We start from the raw sequence: 18,362 nt of genomic DNA, 5'->3' as shown, positions 1-18,362 counted from the left end.
CTCATCTCGCAGCGCCAGCATCAGTACGGAATAGGCACGTGCCTTTATTCCCAGGAAACTACATCCCCCAAAAGGCTTTTCGGCAAATAGTTCCGCGATTATCGCCAAAGAGAGAAGGTTTTGCTGCACGGGCAGGCAGCTGCATGGCCTTTGGGAATTGTAGTTCATCTGCGAAAGCCGGCTGCGCTATGGCGAGGCTGTAAACTACCGTTCCCAGAATTCACAGAGCGCGTTTCCACCAATCGAAGGCGCGGACCTTGAAGGAGGGTGGGGAGGAGGCGGGAGCTGCTCGGCGCACGCGCAGTACGCGCGGTTGGGGAATTCATGTGGAGGTCAGAGTGGAAGCAGGTGAGAGTGGAGGGGCACGTCTGAGGTGTGTGGCTGGCCGTCTCTGCAGTCCTCATCTGCCTTCTCGCGCGCACCTTGGTCCAGAGGGGTGCGTGCTTGGGTGTGCTTTGCTGGAGAGGGGGAGGGACTGAGCCGGGGGCTATGCAAAGTGATGAAGGTGTCCGTGTTGGGGGGGGCCGGGCGAGGAATAATCCAGAAGCTATTACAATTAAGGAGCGCTGGCTGTCTTGGCCTCGGGGAGGAAAGACGTAAATGCATGGGGCGAGGTCAGCGTGGTCTCGGAGCTGCGGTCCGGGAGGGAGGGAGCCCTGGGACCGGAGCGAACGTGGACGCTGGGCGGGGCTGTAAAGTTCGCGCTGGAGTGGGCTCGGTAGGCCTGCCGCGCGTTCTTGGCGCGCTCCCGCGCCGGGCAGCTGCTCAGAGCCTTTCGGCCCTGTTGGTTTTTGGGTTCTCTGGGTTCCAGAATGCCCTCTACCTCCCGCTCCCGTCGTAACAGGTTCCTCTTGAGCAGCAGTGTGGCGGGGAGTTGGGCTGGACCTTGTAGAATTCGGCCTCCAGGCCCTGCCACTGAATAGCTGAGTCCTTGGGTAGCCTGTGTGCCTGTCTCCTCTCGAGGGGGCAGCTGTGAGGGTTAAATCACTTCCCGTTAGGAATGTGAACTGTTACTGTAACTTTTTGTTGCCAGCGTCACCAGGGAGCACATTCTTTGAGTCACTTTCCCAACCCAGAGTTTTTCCAAAACTTTTCCAAACATGAGCAGGCACATACATGGCGTCTCTCCTGCACCTGTTTGTCCAGGAAATGGGAGGTGGTTTATTTTTTATTTTTTTAGAGTTTTTACTTATTTATTTGAGAGAGAGAGTTACAGATGGAGAGAGGGAGAGACAGAGAGAGGTCTTTCATCCACTGGTTCACTCCCCAAATGGTTGCAGTGGCTGGAGCTAGTCCATATGAAGCCAAGAACCAGGAGCTTCCTCCAGGTCTCCCGTGCAGGTGCAGGGCCTAAGCACCTGGGCCATCTTACACTGCTTTCCCAGGCCATAGCAGAGAGCTGGATCTAAAGAGGAGCAGCTGGGACTCGAACGAGAGCCTGTATGAGATGGCGTTGCCACAGGCAGAGGCTTAGCCTACTACTCGATAGTGTGCGCCCCTTGTCCCTATTATTAAACTGAGTGCCCCAGGGGCCGGCGCTGTGGCATAGTGGGTAAAGCCACCACTTGCAGTGCCAGCATCCCCTCTGGGTGCCGGTTCGTGTCCCGGGTGCTCCACTTCAGATCTAGCTCTCTGCTATGGCTTGGGAAAGCAGTGGAAGATGGCCCAGGTGCTTAGGCCCTGCACCTGCGCGGGAGACCTGGAGGATGCTCCTGGCTTTGGATCAGCGGAAGCTTTCTTTCTCTCTGTGCCTCTGCCTCTCTGTAAATCTGCCTTTCAAATAAATAAATAAATCTTAAAAAAAAAAGAACTGAGTGCCCCAGCCTCTCTGAAGTGACCGAGAAAGAGTAGCAGAAGCCCGAGGCCGGCTTTGCGACGTGTCGAGTGTGGTCTGCTGGGGCCTTCCGTGGAGGTTGTGGGGGAATAGCAGGGCCAGCTGGAGGAGTGAATGTGCCTGGGAGAGGCTTTGGCTCACTTTGTTTTGCTTTTACCTCCCTCAGGTGTGAGTGGGTCCAGCAGAAGGCAACATGGCTGCCAAAGTGTTTGAGTCCATTGGCAAGTTCGGCCTGGCCTTAGCCGTCGCGGGAGGCGTGGTGAACTCTGCCTTATATAACGGTGAGGCTCGAGGGCAGTGGGGCACTCCCTTCGCTAGAAGATGCGGGTTGGCGTGCGCAGCCCATGGGACGCTCTTGACGGACGCTGCCGTGTGACTGTGTTGGAGGTCGGGAGGGCTCAGCTGCCCTCCCACCCTGTGTGGTGGTATTGCTGGGGGAGCCACTGACCTAAAAAGGGTCTCCCAGCCTTCCTGCAAAAGGGGCCTCCCCGCCCTGTAGCTGGTCGGGGGTCTGCAGGGGCCTCGTCCCCGTGGAGTGACGTTGCGGCAGGGTGCCGGGATGTCCGCACGAGCCGTCCCTGCTGCCTGAGCAGGAGATTTTGCTCTGTGGAGGTTGGGTGGTTCCCGAGAAGATAGATTTTTCTTTTCTTTGTAAAATTTATTGAAGAGGCAGAGGGAGAGACAGCCAGCCAGCCAGTGCTCCCATCTGGTGGTTCACTCCATGAATATCTGTAGTGACTGGGACCAGGCCAGGCCAAAGCCAGGAGCAGGAACTCACTCCAGGGCTCCTACATGAGTGAATGGGGCCCAACCACCCGAGCCATCCTCTGCTGACTCCCAGGGTCTGCACCACCGGGAGGCTGGAATTGGGAGCCAGAGCTGGGTGTCGGGCCTGGGCGTCTTTGCTGTACTTAACTGCTAGGCCCAGTGCCCGTCCCCAGAAAGTAACTTCTTTGCACACTCAGCTTTGCACGGTGCGGCAGGGGGCTAAGATGCCTTTCCTTCCACCCTGCTGTGTGGCCGTGGGCGAGTGGCTGCTCCCTCTACACCTCAGCTTCTCGTTGGTCAAGCGGTGGGCTTGCACTAGTCGTCGAGACCTTGCCTGCCTCTGACTTTGGGTGATCTCACCACGGCCGAGCAGCAGCCGAGTGCCCCGGTGGTGTGTGGCTGACAGGAGGAGGCGGGGTGTGTGGGCCAGAGGAGCAGGGCAGACGGCGCCTGGCGGGGAGGGCCTGCGTGTCTGGCGGCGTGATCCTCTGGGCTGCACCTGCGTGGTTGCTGCCGCTGAGTGTTCCCCATGCGGCCGCAGGACGGCCCCGAACCCCTTGGAACTTCGGAGAATGTGCTGGGAGAGAGAAAAGGCAGCGCCCCGGGAGTCGCAGTGTCTCCCGCAGGGTTGGCGCTGCCTCTGCGAGCCAGAGCCAGGACGGGTGCCAACAGTGAGGACCACGGTTCCTGGCGAGTGTGGCGGGAGGTTGGAGTGGGGTGGTTCCTCAGAAAATCCGGGCTGGGCCTTTGAGGGAGAAAGGATGCTGAGGCACGCGGTCTCCTGGGGGAGACTTGCGTGGCAGGAAGTGATTGTTTTGTAGCTGTTTAGAGGCCTCTGCAGACGAGGAGTTCAGGAATATGGCGCACGAGAGGGGAGACGTCGGCAATCTCCCGCGGACGGGACCCCTCGGGTGGGGGTGAGCCTCTTTCTAAGCTGCCTGCCTTCCTTCCCAGTGGACGCTGGGCACAGAGCTGTCATCTTTGACCGGTTCCGAGGCGTGCAGGACATGGTGGTGGGGGAAGGGACCCACTTCCTCATACCGTGGGTGCAGAAGCCAATTATCTTCGACTGCCGCTCGCGGCCGCGGAACGTGCCGGTCATCACCGGTAGCAAAGGTGAGTGCTGCCCGGAGGCGGATCGGGGCCCGCGGGATGGGTGCTGTGCTCGTCCGCCAGCTCCAGCAGCAGCTTTGGCAGCCGGGATTGCCAAGGAGGTTGGACTTCACAGCGCCTCGTGTGGCTTCGTGGAGAGAAATGGACGCTTGCGGTGCGCACAGCCAGCAGTGCAAGTGCAGGCACATGGAGGTCTCTCCAGAACTGCACAGGGATCTGATATATATATTTTTTAAGATTTGTTTTATTTGAAAGGCAGAGTTACAGGGAGAGAGGGAGAAAATATCTTCCATCTGCCGGTTCACTCCCCAGATGGCCACAGTGGCCGGAGCTGAGCGGATCCAAAGCCAGGAGCCTCCGCCAGGTCCCCCACGTGGGTGCAGGGGCTCTCTTCTGCCGCTTTCCTAGGCAGAGCAGCCAGGACTCGAACTGGCACCCACATGGGATGCTTCGCTGCAGACTGCGACTTTGCCTGCTGCACCACCATGCCGGCCCCAGGGATCTGATTTTAAAGAAATCCCAGTGCGCTGTTCGCTCCGATCGCCCTTCCCATCAGCTATCGTGAAAACCGCGCTCCAGCCCCACTTCTGCCTCGGCTCTAGCGGCGTGAGGCTCACGCTGCTGCCCCACAGGCTGAGGCCGCGGCCCGAGGGCAGGCTTCTGGCCTCTGAAACCTTCAGTGAGCTTCCAGTCCAAGCCTGGAGTGAATTCCCGCCTCCTCTCTCCCTCCCACCTGCGGAGAGTCACCTGCAGGCAGGCAGGCAGTGCGTGGCGGCCCCGCCTGGAGCCGCGTGGCTGGCTGAGAGAGGTCCCGCAGATGCTGGTGTGTTGTCTCTGCAACTCGCGGGGCCTTCAGTGCCGTTCCCTAGCAAATGTGGGCTTCCTGTACCTGTGCCAGGCCTTGTGCTGGGGCGGGCGGGGGCCGGTGAGAGATGACTAAAACAGGAGCCTTCGGGAGATAGCCATGTGAACAAGCAATCATGTCGCGGCGGGAGGATGAGGGCCAAGGTCACGGGGAGCGTGGGGAGCAGGGAGAGAGCGCTGGCTCCCACAGGCGCTGGGAGGCTGCTGTGAGGAAGTGCGCGTGCCAGGACTGGGAGACGCAGAGGAGGAGGGCGGCCGCCCGGCAGATCTGTTCTGCAGCTCCGGCTCTGGCTCTGGCTTGCTTGCTGCACAGGCAAATGCAGACTTGGGGAGGGGCGGGATGGGGATGGAGAAACGGAGAATGTCACTTAAGGCCTACTTCTCAACGGCCTACCACTTTGGGATTTCTTGCTGTCCCGTTTTGCCCCCATGCGGCCAGCTCCTCACTCAGTCACGTGCACTGGGCCGTGGGGAGGCTTCACCCTAGCCTGCCTTGCTGTGGCCTTGAAACATCCAGTGCTCAGACCAATGTCGCGTGTCCTGTTGGATGCAGCATCTGAATCTGAGGTATCAGAGGACATTTGTGACATCGCGAGCAGCGCCTGGCTGCGTGGTGCTGTGTTGGCATCACACAGCTGCTGCTAAGTGGAGGTGAGCGGACGGCAGGAGAGATGATGAAGAGCCGCTGGCTTCCCTGCAGCCGCTGTTCACGCCGGCGTCTGTCCCCCACTCAGATTTACAGAACGTCAACATCACGCTGCGCATCCTCTTCCGGCCGGTGGCCAGCCAGCTGCCACGCATCTTCACCAGCATCGGGGAGGACTACGACGAGCGCGTGCTGCCGTCCATCACCACCGAGATCCTCAAGTCCGTGGTGGTGAGTGAGCGGGTGCCCTCCGCCCCGAGCCCCTGGCTCGGCCCGCAGCTGTCAACGCCCCGGCTCCTCTTCCGCCTCCTCCCTAACCCGACCGGCTCTGTGCGCCTCCCTTTGAAACCAGGCGCGATTTGACGCGGGGGAGCTCATCACGCAGAGAGAGCTGGTCTCCAGGCAGGTGAGCGACGACCTCACCGAGCGCGCGGCTACCTTCGGCCTCATCTTGGATGACGTGTCCTTGGTAAGAGCGGAGGGAGCGGGAGGGCGGGAGGGGGCCATGGTTTGTGCCCAGGCGCCTGGCTCTGGTTCCCAGCAGGCACCATGGCTGCTGCCCTAGACGTCCCTGGGGGTGAGGCTTGGAAGCAGGGGCTCCCCTTGACTGTGGGTCAGTCTCCTTGGGGTTGTCTTCTGCTGGGGGCTCTTTCTCCTCCCTCTGCCATATACAAGTGGCTTACCCTCTCTGCTGCCCCCAGGGGCCCCCAGTCACCAAACAGCATTGCCTGAGCTCTCCAGAAAGCGATGTCTCGTGAAACCCAGCAGGCATGGGAAGAAACTGCCTGCTAGTGAGACCAGGGCAGTGCACAGTCATTCTTCTCCCTCGCGCAGACCTCCCAGGCAGAGCCCGCGAAAGGTGATAGGGTGTAAATGAGTGGCCCCTTCCCCAAGGCCTGCCGTGGAGGGCAAAGGACAGCTCCGAGGCATGAGCTGTCCTCCTGAGACGTACAGTCTGTGTGTGGCATCGGTGTCAGAACTCAGGCTGCAAGTCGTAGGGGCAGGGCCAGCAGGGTTGGGGGATGGGGTCGTGTTTCTAGATTCCCTGGGAAAGATCATCTGGGGTGATGTATTCGGGTGGTGGGGTAGTGTTTTCCTGTTCAGGGATAGGCCCTCCGTCCCCCTTGGCATCTGTGCAGCTCTGTAAACAAGACGCCCACCGCTGGATGGAAATGGAAGGGCCTGTGGGCTCCCCCTACTGGCAGGATGCCAGGCTGCAGCCCTGGCTGCTTCCACCAGAGCTGACCCTCAGGCTCTTTCCGCTTGCTCACTTGAGCGCCGACACCTAGGCCGAGCAGATGCCAAGTCCAGACCCCCACATGCTGCATTCGGGGGAAATGTGGGCTGACCACAAGAAACCCTGGCTGAGAGGTGTGAGGGGAAAATGAGGTTTCCTGGGAATTGGCTGCCTCGGCTGCCCCTCAAGCAGGAATCATGTTCCTTAATCATGCACTTCACTTGTCACCTCTCAGGATCATATTTTCTCGCCCAGCTGTTGAACGGGACTCAGAGCAGGTGCAGTTTAGAAGTCAGGGCTCCACATGCCGGAAGAGGGCCCTGGATTTACTGCCCAGAAGTTGGGGGCAGCTTCTACTTTTTTAAAACAGCAAAGGTTGGGAGGGTAGAAGAGGAAATGAAACAAATAGAATCTGATCCCCAAACCAGTGCCCCCCGCCCTTCGTCTCTTCCTTGGGTGACGTCAGTTGCTCACAGCTGTGCGTTGGGAGCTCAGCTCTGTTCCCTTTGTGGGTGCTGTCTTCAGAGAGTGTGGCGTCAGCCGAGTCTTCATTTTTCCTGTGATTACGGAAGGCCGAGGATAGTCGGCTACCCCCCTCCGCCCCACCGATGGCCTTCCCTGCCTGCTCTTTTAAACCCTCTGCCAGAACCCCTGGCTCTTTGGGCACAGCAGGGTTTGCACCCCACCTCCTCCCGTCCTGCTCCTGTCGGGAGGGGCCATGAGAGAGGCGGACTGGATAATGCATAAACAGCACTGGCTCCTGATTGCTGGGAACTGGCCGCGTCCCCAGCTCTCAGGGCTCGGCTTTCCATCTGGCCTCCCTCCGGCCTCTGATCCGGGCATCAAAGGACCTGGGAAGCGTGGAGGTGGGGTGGGGGGATCCTAGAACCTTGAGGCTCCCTCCAGGAGGTGGTCAGTGGATGGAGCTGTCCTCAAGTGTCCCTGGGTCCTGGCCAAAGCTCCAGGTGCCATTTTCCTCTGTGAGGTCCTGTACTCGGGGACAGGACGATGTGCGAGCAGCTAAGGGTTCTGGGGCACAGACTGCACTTGGACAAGGACGTGGCGGTGGAAGCGTGTTCTGGTCTCTTCCTTCAGCAGCCGCGCAGGCCTCCCAGCAGCGCTGCCTAAGCAATTACACCGCCTCATCTTGTGCTTGCGCTCCCCTTAGACGCATCTGACCTTCGGGAAGGAGTTCACGGAGGCAGTGGAAGCCAAACAGGTGGCCCAGCAGGAAGCGGAGAGGGCCAGATTCGTGGTGGAGAAGGTGAGTGTTCCACCAGATGGCAGGGGCGCGCTGCTCCTGTTCTCCTGCGCTCGGCTTCCCAGTTGTTGGGTGGCCTGGAGATTCATCATCTGTCATCTCCTTCCGGGATCGTCGGGAGGGGATTGGAGGGACCCAGCGCCTGCAGTTGGTTCCAGAGGTTTTGGGGCAAGTCAGGGGCAGGTGAAGTTGTTCCTGAATCACAGGAGGATTTTTTTCTTTTACTTCCCAAAGATCAAAACCACTCCTCCAAACCACAGTGTTTCCCTGGGAGTGTTTTCAGGCGTTTTTACCGTGGCTGCATGGTGAGAGCTGACAGCAGAAGAAAGATCAAACGTTGCACCAGATGTGCTATCGGCACTGGGTTTTTCCCGGCGCTAAGTCCATCCAGATGTCTGAGAGAGCAGTGGGACCTGGTGCATTTGCATAGCAGCCTTACGGAGCACTGTGTGCTTTGCTGTTCTCCCTACCACCTGTGTTGCTGACCCTGAAGCCCCACCCCAGTCCCTGGAATCCAGGTGTAAAGGGATGGGTTTCTTTTGCAAGACAGGACACTTGGTGAGGGCAGGGCCTTGCTTCGCTTGGTGCCAGCCGTGCCGCCAGTGCCGGTTCTGCCTCGGGCGCGGGCCCAGGGCTGCTTGCACACAGGAGAGGCTTCCTGAGCGAACCCGCAGAGCCCTGCTCTTTCAGAATCGGGTGATGGTGTACGAGCCTTATTGCTGTGTCCTCCCGCACCCTGAAGGTGGCGCGTTGCAGACAGAGGTGCTCACTGTTGATCCGGGGTGAGGCAAGGATGCCGCGTTCTGGGCGCCTGGGCTCCTGGTCAGAGTCACGGGCACGTGCTGCTCTTCCTGGCTCTGCTGGCCGGGTGAAAGTCATCTTGACTTAGGACCCGAGAGGGAGGTGTGTGAGGACGGATGGAATCCTTTCCTTCTCTCCTGGGGTCCTCCTGGCTCAGAGAGGGCTAGCCTGCTGGTTGGTATCAGTGAGAACCTTGGATAAGACAGAGGTCTGTCCTGCCTGCGGAAGTGGTGGGAAGTGGGCGTCGCAGGGAAGAGGAGAAATGGGTGCACAGTGCGCTCCATTGACCTCGTAGGAGGGGGAGGCAAATTCTCAGAGCTCCTCCAGGAGCCGGCCAGGGCCTCGGCCTGCTCCTCTCGAGGCTGTAGCCTGACCCCCTGGTGCCCCAAGGTGGCGCCTCAGCCCCTCTCCACCTCCTCCCCCAGGCCGAGCAGCAGAAGAAGGCGGCCATCATCTCTGCCGAAGGCGACTCCAAGGCTGCCGAGCTGATCGCCAACTCGCTGGCCACCGCGGGCGACGGCCTGATCGAGCTGCGCAAGCTGGAGGCGGCGGAGGACATCGCGTACCAGCTCTCGCGCTCCCGGAACATCACCTACCTGCCGGCCGGGCAGTCGGTGCTCCTGCAGCTGCCCCAGTGAGGCCCGCCCCGCCTGCAGAGGCGCAGCCCCGGCCGTTCTGAACACTCAGCCTTCCTCCCGCCCCACCCCAGAAATCACTGTGAAACTTCCCGATTGGCGTAAAGTGGAGGGAATAAAGGTAGAATCAGATCTCTGATTACTCCGTCACATGAAGCTGTCTCATAGTTCTCCATCCATTGACTTTTTCCTGCCTCCCTACCAAATATTGCCATGCGCCTGCACAGACCGGCTTGGGGTCCCACTCTGGCGCCTACAGGAGCTCCGGCTCAGGCCCTGGCAGTGGGCAGAAGAAAGGCAGGGCAGGGTGCGTGCAGGACTGGGGACCAGAGCTGTCAGCTTGAGCACGTGTGGCCTGCACCCTGCCACTTAGTGCAGGGGGAGGATGTGGCGCGCAGCGGCACGGACACAGCGGGCCCCACTTGTCCAGTTCCCCTGTGGATACAGCTGGAGACGTGCGGGGAGGATTGGAGAGGAAGCAGGCTGTCTCTTGCCATAAGGCTGATTCCCTTTAACTGCGGCCCGCGGAAGCAGGTGTGTGCTAATGGGGCACGGACTGAGGACTCTCCCCCTGTGGAGGTGGGTGGGCCTGATGGTGCTGTCCCCCCAGGGTCCTAAAGCCGGGGTGGACTTGGAGAGAGAGCACTGAGGCCTGGAGCGAGATGTGAGGCCTGCTGAAGACTTCCTCTCTGCCCCCCACCTCTCCAATGCCCAGTGGAATAGTCCAGCTTGAAGGATTGCATCCTGCCGGCCCTGAGCGTGCTTGCCAAAGACGTGTGCGCTGTGCAGGAACAGCCATGGGAAGGAGACAAGTGTGTGGCCACTGCTGTCAGTAAAGGACTCCCAGTCCGCCCCGCTCCATGCCCCGGCATCTTCTTGTTTGTGGGGGCTGTGTGATAAGGACAGAGCATCCCGGCCCCGGGGCAGGGTCTCCAGCAAGGCAGCAGGCACCCTGCGCCAGGTTGCAGCTCATTCCCCAGCCTGAGATGAACCGGGTGCAAGCGCGTGGAGGACCACAGACTGCTGTGTGCAGTCTGTGCTCGCTGGTGTGTGCCACTGCTCGCCGGGAGTTGGACACCCGCGCGCTATCAGCAATGGTTCAGGGTGAGCAGAGGGGAGCAGGGACACGAACCCGTGTATTCACGACGCCTCACTGCTCTCCCCAACTTGATCTTCCTCCACGTAAGATGGCCTAGGTGAGGGTTTGTATTGCTTGCTCTGCTTTGACTGACACGGAATTGGAGGTGTGTTGGATGCTGGGGAGGACGGCAGACCTAGCACTGAGAAATGTCCCCCACTATACATCCTCGCGGGGAGAAAGAAGCAGCTTGGTGAGCAGGCACACCGGCTGCTGTGGCCTCTGCTCTCCGGTTAACCCCTGCGCTCGCCACCTGGCCACGAGGGCCGCGCTCTGACCTGGATTCCGCATTTCCTCCCCCAGAGTGTTGGCCAGCCGTCAGCTGGGAAAACGGGACCTGACACGTGGGTGGGAGTGGGATCAAGTTCTCCCAATCCCTACACCCCACAGCCCGCCCAGGGCCTCTCAGCAGGGGTCTGGCCCCTTTCCATCCTCCCGGGAGCAGACAGCGGGGGTGGCCTCCTGGCCCTCCGCTGAACCTGGGACCCTGCCTCCACTCCACCCCCTCCTCCCCAGCTCCATGTCTCTCCGGCTTCAGGACGCGGCTTCCCACTTTGGGTCTTTGCTCTAAGAGCAGGGAGGCTGCGAATGATGAGGTGCCTGGATTCAAAGCGCCTTAAAGACAGAAACAGAAAGAGCCTGATTCCTAAATAAGTTCCAGACCGGCTTCCAGGCTGCAGCCTCCCTCTTCCTGCTGTTTATTGCTTTGGACACCCTTTGGAGGAGGCGGGGGCTCCGCTCTCCCCCAGGCTCTTTTTAAAACAGCAGTTGTGTTTCCTGCATTTGGCAAGAGATTGGGTTTCATACTCCAGGTGTCTGTAGGAGAGCCCTGAGCTGAAAAGTGGCCGCGCACAGCTCCTGGTGCCTTCTGCCCCCAGGTCAGCGCCGGGCGGGCTTCCTGCTGGCTGTGCCATCACTCTCCCTGTCACAGTGGCAAATGAAGTGTAGACTTGTTTATCGCTTGTAGTTTGGAGAGTGAAGGACATATGATCCAATAATTAAAATTTTTAACTTGGGGAAAAAAATAACAGATTACTGCATGATGGGGAATAGAGTGTTTTGTGTGTTGAATCTAGATGGTTTTTCAGTGATAAAGTTTAATGTGCAGACATATTGTAGTTGAAGACTGATAATAGTCACCAGTGTTACGAATATCCTATCAACAGTTCTGTATTTTCAGGTGAATTGAGAATGAGGCCAATAAACAAGTTAAAAGTAAGTCCCAGAGGGGAGTCCAGTTCTCCATTCATGGCAATCATGGTTCTGGGATAGATTTCTGATTTTTCAAAGATCAGAAAACGATACTAGCATCCCATATGGATGCTGGTTCACATCCCAGCTGCTGCACTTTTGATCCAGCTCCCTACTGAAGGCCTGGAAAAAGCAGCGTGAGATGGCACAGTTCCGTGAGCCACCATCTCCCTCCCAGGGTGCGCATTGGCAGGAAGCTGTTTCACAAGCGGAGATGGGATTTCATCCTGGGCACTCGGGCAGCTTCCCCCATGGCAACCTCACTGCCGTGCCACTTTGTGGGCCCTGGTGGGGGTCCCCCTGACCCCAGCCTCCCAGTGTGTGCTTACTGCTTTCATCCTCTCTGTGTGACTGACATTTTTAGATTCCACATAGAAGGTAGAGCAGGCAGCATTTTGTGCCTGGCTTATTTTACCTAGCATAAGACCCTCCGGTTATATCCATATTACAAATGACAAGTTTTCTTCTTTTAAGCCTGTGCGGTATTCCATTGGGAGTATTACATTTTCTTAGCTCACCCAGTCGTTGGCATTTAGGATGCTTTTCTGTCTTGCCTATTGTGAATGATGCTGAAATGCACCTGAGAGTGCATCTGTCCCTTTGACACCAGTTTCAATTCCTTTAGCTGTGGAACCAGCAGGAGTGGAATTGCGGGGTCACGTGGTCGTTCTGTTTCTGCTGTGGTTGAGAAGACTCCGTGGGAGTTTACCTTCCTGCCCCACCAACAGCATACGAGATAGCCCCCCTGCATCCTCTTGAGCATTTCTTGTTTTGGCTTTTTGCTAATTGTGCAGTGTGAGGGTGCAGGGTGTGCCGTGAGAGCACACTGTGCAGTTTAAGAGCGCAGTGTGTGGACACTTACACAATGCACCCTGTACACACTGTGCACACTGCGTATTGCCCTCACGGCACCCAGTGGGCGTGGACACTGTACAGTTCATGCACTGTGCACCCTGACAGCCCTGCACACCATACACAATGCTCAGTGCATCCAGTGAGGGCAGTGCGTGCATTGCGTCAAGAGAACACGATGTGGGAAGTGAGTGCTGTGCCCAGTGAGTTAGTGGCGTGCAGTGCACCCAGTGAGGGTAGTGATCGCACAGTAGGCAGCGTGTGAAGTGAGTGCTGTGCCCAGTGACTCCAGTGCAGTGCATGCAGTATAGTACAGGATGTGCAGTGCATGCAGTGGGTACAGTGCATCCAGTGAGTGCAAAAACTGCAATGTGTACAGTGCCAGGCTGCAGTGTGCACTGTGCCACACCCCCACACTGCACTCACTGCATGGACTCCCTGCTCGGGCTGTGCTAACTGGGCACAGAGCACACACTGGTCATGCGTGCACTGCACACTGCACACACTGGTCATGCCTGCCCAGCCTTCCACTGCTCGTGGCTTTTCTGGCAAACCCAGGGCTTTGTCCTAAGTGTCCAAGGATGACCACAGCTTTGAGCTCCCTGAGGGCACTGGGCCTGTTGATTTTATTCTCTTCTGCAGTACCCCCTCCTCCCCATCCACCCACTGTTGTGGACCAAGGCATGCTCCAACTACACACTGGTTTCCCTGGGCCTGGGATGTGTCCATCCTCCTCCCTCCAGCCACACACGTCTAAGCCTTACCAAGGCACCCTGCCAGCCAGGGCAGGCCCAATTCACTCCTTTTTCATTCAGTGTTCAGTCCCAGCATTGCCAGAGTGACAGGGCCAAGGTCTCTTTCATCAAGGGAGACTTCATCTACAAGCAAAGCTTGGAAGAGGTTGGCCAGGAGCAGGGAGCTTTAAACTGGGCTGGAACCTCCGGGAAAGGTTTCTGGCTGGGCTGTTCTTGTGGGGAGGAGAAGGCTCTTGGCTTAGCCCATGTCTGTCCTGGGCAAGCAGAGACCCTGAAGAACCTACAGGTGCTCTCTGTTGTGAGTCGTTCCCAGCCTCGCCTTCACCAGGCACTCGAGGGCAGGTGACCAGGTGACTTTTCTACCCCTGGCTAGCAGTCACTTCTTTCCCTTCCTGTCCTGGCCAAGCTCTCCGTGGGGAACGCTGTTTGTCCCTTGTGTGCACACACCCCCCTCGCAGGATCCTCCTCACCACCTGCGCCTTCCGGGACTCCTTCCTGTCCCAGCTGCTCCGCCCCTGAAGTCACAAGAGCACAGAACTGCAAAAGAGGCCTCCGGACCCCCAGGAACAGCCCTTCCTTTGGGTGAGGAGGGCACAAGGCTTGCCCAGCATCCTGCGGGGCTGTGGGTGGCAAAGCCAGGAGGGGTAGCAGACTCTTGATGTCCCCAGCCTCTCCGCAGGGTGCACCACCCCCCCATCTGTCCACTTCCAAAGGCAGCTTGCTGTGTAGATCTTCCTCTGCACTCACAGGCGGCTGCGTGAAGCCTCTTCATTCTTTAATACTTTAAAAAAAATGTATTTATGGGACAGGTGCTGTGGCGTAGCAGGTAAAGCTTCCACCTGCAGTGCTGGCATCCCATATGGGCACTGGTTCAAGTCCCGGCTGCTCCACTTCCGATCCCGCTCTCTGCTATGGCCTGGGAAAGCAGTAGAAGATGGCCCAAGTCCTTGGGCCTCTGTACTTGATTGGGAAACCTGGAAGAAGCTCCTGGCTCCTTGCTTCAGATCAGTCCAGCTTCGGCCATTGCAGCCATGCGGGGACTGAACCAGAGGATGGAAGACTTCTCTCCCTCTCTCTGCCTCTGCCGCTGTCACTCTGCCTTTCAAATAAATAAATAAATATTTTGAAAATAAGTAAGGCCAGCGCCGCGGCTCAATAGGCTAATCCTCCACCTAGCGGCGCTGGCACACTGGGTTCTAGTCCCAGTCGGGGCGCTGGATTCTGTCCCGGTTGCCCCTCTTCCAGGCCAGCTCTCTGCTGTGGCCCGGGAAGGCAGTGGAGGATGGCCCAAGTGCTTGGGCCCTGCACCCCATGGGAGACCAGGAGGAAGCACCTGGCTCCTGCCTTCGCATCAGCGCAGTGCGCAGGCTGCAGCGCGCCGGCCATGGCGACCATTGGAGGGTGAACCAACGGCAAAGAGAAGACCATTCTCTCTGTCTCTCTCTCACTGTCCACTCTGCCTGTCAAAAAAAAGAAAATAAGTAAATAAATATCATTTTTAAAATGTATTTATTTCAGAGGCAGAGGGATCGCCCATCCAGTGATTCACATCCTACCTGCCCACGGTTGAAGCTGGAGGCTGGGACATCAGTCCAGGTCCCTGTCATGGGCGGCAGGGACCCGACTACATGAGCCATCACTGCTGCCCCCTAGGGTCTGCATTGCAGAAAGCTGGAGTAAGAGCCAGGCTGAGTATCAAACCCAGGCCCTCTGATCTGGCACGTGGGAGTCTTAACCACTAGGCCAAATGCGTGCCATGAGTGCACTTTAAAAAAAAAAAAATTGTGTATTTGAGATCTCTTCCATGGCCTGGTTCGCTTCCCAGAAGGCCACAGAGCCACTGGGACAGGAGCTCTGCTGCGCTGGACTTAGCACAGTTCCTACTCTGGAGACAGCTTGGTTCCAGAAGGTTCTAGAATGGGTTCTAGAACTAGAGCCACTTGGGTTTGGATTCTTTTAGGAGACCTCAGATGCATTTCATAAACCCCTCACATCTTTTCTTCCCTACAACACCAAGACTGTGAACACCCGTCTTGCAGTGTTCGTGAGAAGGAAGCGGTGAGCCGGTCCGTCCTGTCCTCCACCAGGGAAGGAAGCCGGAGCTCGGCTCAGATCGGTGCTGCCGAGAGGAGCCGCAGGGCGGCAGCACTTGGCAATGGCCTAGCTCTTCCCCAAAGTTCCCTTCGGTGCTGTGACCTCTCTTCTCCACCAGATGGCAGCAACCCGACTGCTGCTGCAGGTGCCAGGCCAGGACTGAGAAAAACACGGCGGGGAAGGGGCTGGGGGAACATCGCTGCCAGCGCTGGGGGCGAGTAAACAGGCGGAGGTGACTCTCTGGAGGTGACTTCCTGGTGCGCAGCCCCCTGGGCGTCTGGAGCTATACAGACACCAACTGCCCTGCCCCAGCCACCCGCCAAACTGGTGCTGCCCATCTCTCTGCCAGCTAGGAGACTGGCACCCAGCTCTGCTTTAACCCTTTCCTAACCAGGAAGGCTCCCAAGGAGCAGGATCCTCGGGCTGCAGTGGCCTGAACCCAGTTTGGGGAGCTTCCCCAGTCATTAACGAATTAATCCAGTACAGAGGGCACATCTGACTCTCTTCTTAAGGCCCCGCGAGTTTCCTGCTGATTTCCCAAAGCACACAGAGGGAGGGGCAAAACTCCGCCTGATAGGCTGATAAGTCTCAGGGAGGCTGGGCTTGTCTCTGCATAGGGGGCGCTGTCTCTCCCGGCATCACTGCCGGTTTACTTGTAGGTTCACCCAGCAGGTATCACTGAGCCCCTACTGTGTGCAGTCCTGGGCTCACAAGGTGAGCGGAGCCAGGTCCTTTATAAAGAGGCTCAGGCCAAAGGCAGGTGATTGAGCGCTTCGTAGGGTTTGGGTTTGTTATGTTTTGTTTTTTTCCTTCTCCTTCCTTCAGATTTCTGTTCCTTATTGTTTGGCTTGGCCCGAAAGTTAAACGACAAGGCTGTGAAATGAGGAAGAACCAGAGGGACTGGGAGGAAGCCAGAGAGGGCACAAGCATTCACCCGGAGGAACCCATACCGTGGGCTGTGCAGTCGCTGTGGCTGACGTGGACGGGTCTTGGAGCGAGCGTTCTCTCTCCTCCGGCTTGTCTTCCTGGAGAAGTGACAACGCCAGCTCAGCCCTGGTTCCGTCTGCAGATGTATACCGTCCGATTCTTTCCATCGTCTTAAAAAGAATCCTTATTGTTCAACACTTTATATACCTATACTTTTAAAATTTATTTATTTATCTTCATCTTTTTATTTGAAAGAGAGAGAGAGAGGGGGACAAAGAGATCTTCATTCTACTGATTGCCCCCTGTCAGGGCTGGACCAGGCCAAAGCCAGGAGCTCAGAACTCCATCCAGGTCTCCCTTGTGGGTGGCAGCGGCCTAAGGATTTGGGCCATCACCACTGCCTCCCAGGGTGCGAAGTAGCAGGAAGTAAGACTGGAAAGTGGAGGCGGGACTCGAACTCAGGCTCCCCACCCACTATGGGATGTGGGTGTCCCAAGAGGGGACTTAACCACTGCACCACATGCTCACCCCGGCCGGGATGAACACTTTCCATTCTCAGTGGTAGAGAAGTGTAAGGAATAGGACAGAGTGAGCTACAGCCTAATATTATAACTACGACATTGCCCACAAGGTGAGGTTTTTAGAATCTCTGTGCATCACTAGATGACAGCACAGGACATACACGATGTGACGGGAAATCCTGCCTCCACACTGCTCCCAGAGCCCCTCTCCCCCAGCATAACCCCGGCCTGTTAGGTTGCTTCATTCTCCCTCCAGAAAATGAAAGGTGTCCTGGTGTTCTAAGCCTGCGGGCGCACGTCCTCTGCTGGTGTCATTGTTGGCCGTCCACAATGGCCTGTGCTGGCCGCTTCACTTATTGAGACACCTTGGACGTCTCACCCCGGTGGCACCCTCTGGTCCACGGCGTGCTTTCTGATGGCGACACTGTCTTCTGTTGGTATCTGTGACATCTTGTCCCATGCGCCCTGTTATTGTCGCAAACAGAACTGTCACACCTGCTGCCTGGTTCTGCCGAGGACCCAGCCACCTCTGCACATATTTCCCACTGGCAGTGAACTTGTGTCCAGAGCCCTAGCAGATAACGTTGGGGGTGAGCAGGATGGCAGTGCTTGGGCCCCCGGAGCTGCATGTGGCTTTGCCTTTTTTTTTTGGGGGGGGGGGGTTATTGCTGCCCCTCTGCCTCCTGTCCCCGAAGGCAGGCGTGGCTGCTACCAGGCTGGCCCCCTGTGCCCTCCAGCTGCGTGGGGGCTTCCTGGGGGCTCTTGTCTCAGGCCAGTGTTGCTCTGCTTGGTCAGTGCACACGACTGCATGGTGCTGCTCCGAGATTCACAAACAAACAGGAAGCCGGTCGACTTCCCCTTCGCTGGGGCTAGTCCTCCAGCCTTGTCGGCCTGTTAGCCCAGAGGGGAAGGAGCAGCCCAGGATCCAAGAGGCAACTTCCTGGTGGAGGTGCTGGGGGAATTCTGGCCCCAGTGCCGGAAGGGGGTTCCCATCTCCGTGCATTTATTTGGCCAGCGGGGACAGCATGGTGACAATCAAAGGTGGGCGCAGACCTCCCCCTGTGGGAGGGTTGATCTGACCAGTTCCACCCTGTGGGGGTCCCCCGGCTCCTAGGTTCTTAGATCACATTTTTCTGAATGAGTCCTGAGTGTTCACAGCGTGAGAGGGCCCCCACCCCCACCCCCACCCCCAAGCCAGCATGGACATATTTTTTCTTTCTGCCTTCTCCCAGTGCCCACTGCATACAGCTCTCTGCTCGCTGGGAGGCCCGGTCAGTGTCGTTGACCCAACGATCAATTCCAAAAGGGCTGCCACACAGGGTGTGGGCTCGGTTCCCGGCGACCATGGTCAGAAAGCTTTGGAAGGCGGGGGGGGGGGGGTGTGCTGAACGGGAGGGAGTGTGAACAGGAGTGTGAAGCCGAGGTGTGGCCAGGTGGAGCCGTAGATGCACGGGGTGGAGCCCCCACCCCGTGCCATCAACAAGGCCCGCGTGCCACCAGGCCCTGCAGAAAATCAGTTTCCTAACTGAATGGACGCCACAGACATCAGGCAGGGGCTGCCCGTGTTAAAGGAATTAGAGTTGAACACAAAAAGCACGCTTTGCGGTGTGACTCAGGCCCGGATTAGGGTACCGGGTGCCTCGGGCCATCGCTCTATCAATTACT

The 18,362-nt window shown here is 58.0% G+C and overlaps 1 protein-coding gene across 5 annotated transcripts; it reads left to right on the top strand.

The window, feature by feature from the left end:
- The first annotated feature begins 302 nt into the window (after positions 1-302).
- Positions 303-9,315, top strand: PHB1 (prohibitin 1). Of its 5 annotated transcripts, none has more exons than XM_008271322.5 (7): positions 303-348; positions 2,001-2,115; positions 3,557-3,718; positions 5,314-5,456; positions 5,578-5,694; positions 7,631-7,726; positions 8,950-9,315. In XM_008271322.5, exons 2-7 carry the CDS (start codon positions 2,028-2,030, stop codon positions 9,160-9,162), a joined length of 819 nt encoding a protein of 272 aa, XP_008269544.1. In that variant the 5' UTR covers positions 303-348; positions 2,001-2,027; the 3' UTR covers positions 9,163-9,315. The 5 variants fall into 5 exon arrangements, with proteins under 5 accessions (XP_008269544.1, XP_051680848.1, XP_089174263.1 ...); XM_051824888.3 differs by having other exon boundaries at positions 303-373; XM_089318137.1 differs by having other exon boundaries at positions 303-414.
- The last annotated feature ends 9,047 nt before the right edge of the window (positions 9,316-18,362 follow it).

The sequence above is a fragment of the Oryctolagus cuniculus genome, chromosome 17 (assembly GCF_051225735.1).
Source record: "Oryctolagus cuniculus isolate XC-2025 breed Fujian yellow rabbit chromosome 17, ASM5122573v1, whole genome shotgun sequence".
In the NCBI taxonomy this organism is placed as follows: Eukaryota; Metazoa; Chordata; class Mammalia; order Lagomorpha; family Leporidae; genus Oryctolagus; species Oryctolagus cuniculus.
Note: the sequence above shows the minus strand (reverse complement) of the source record. Positions and strands in the feature narration are given on the sequence as shown.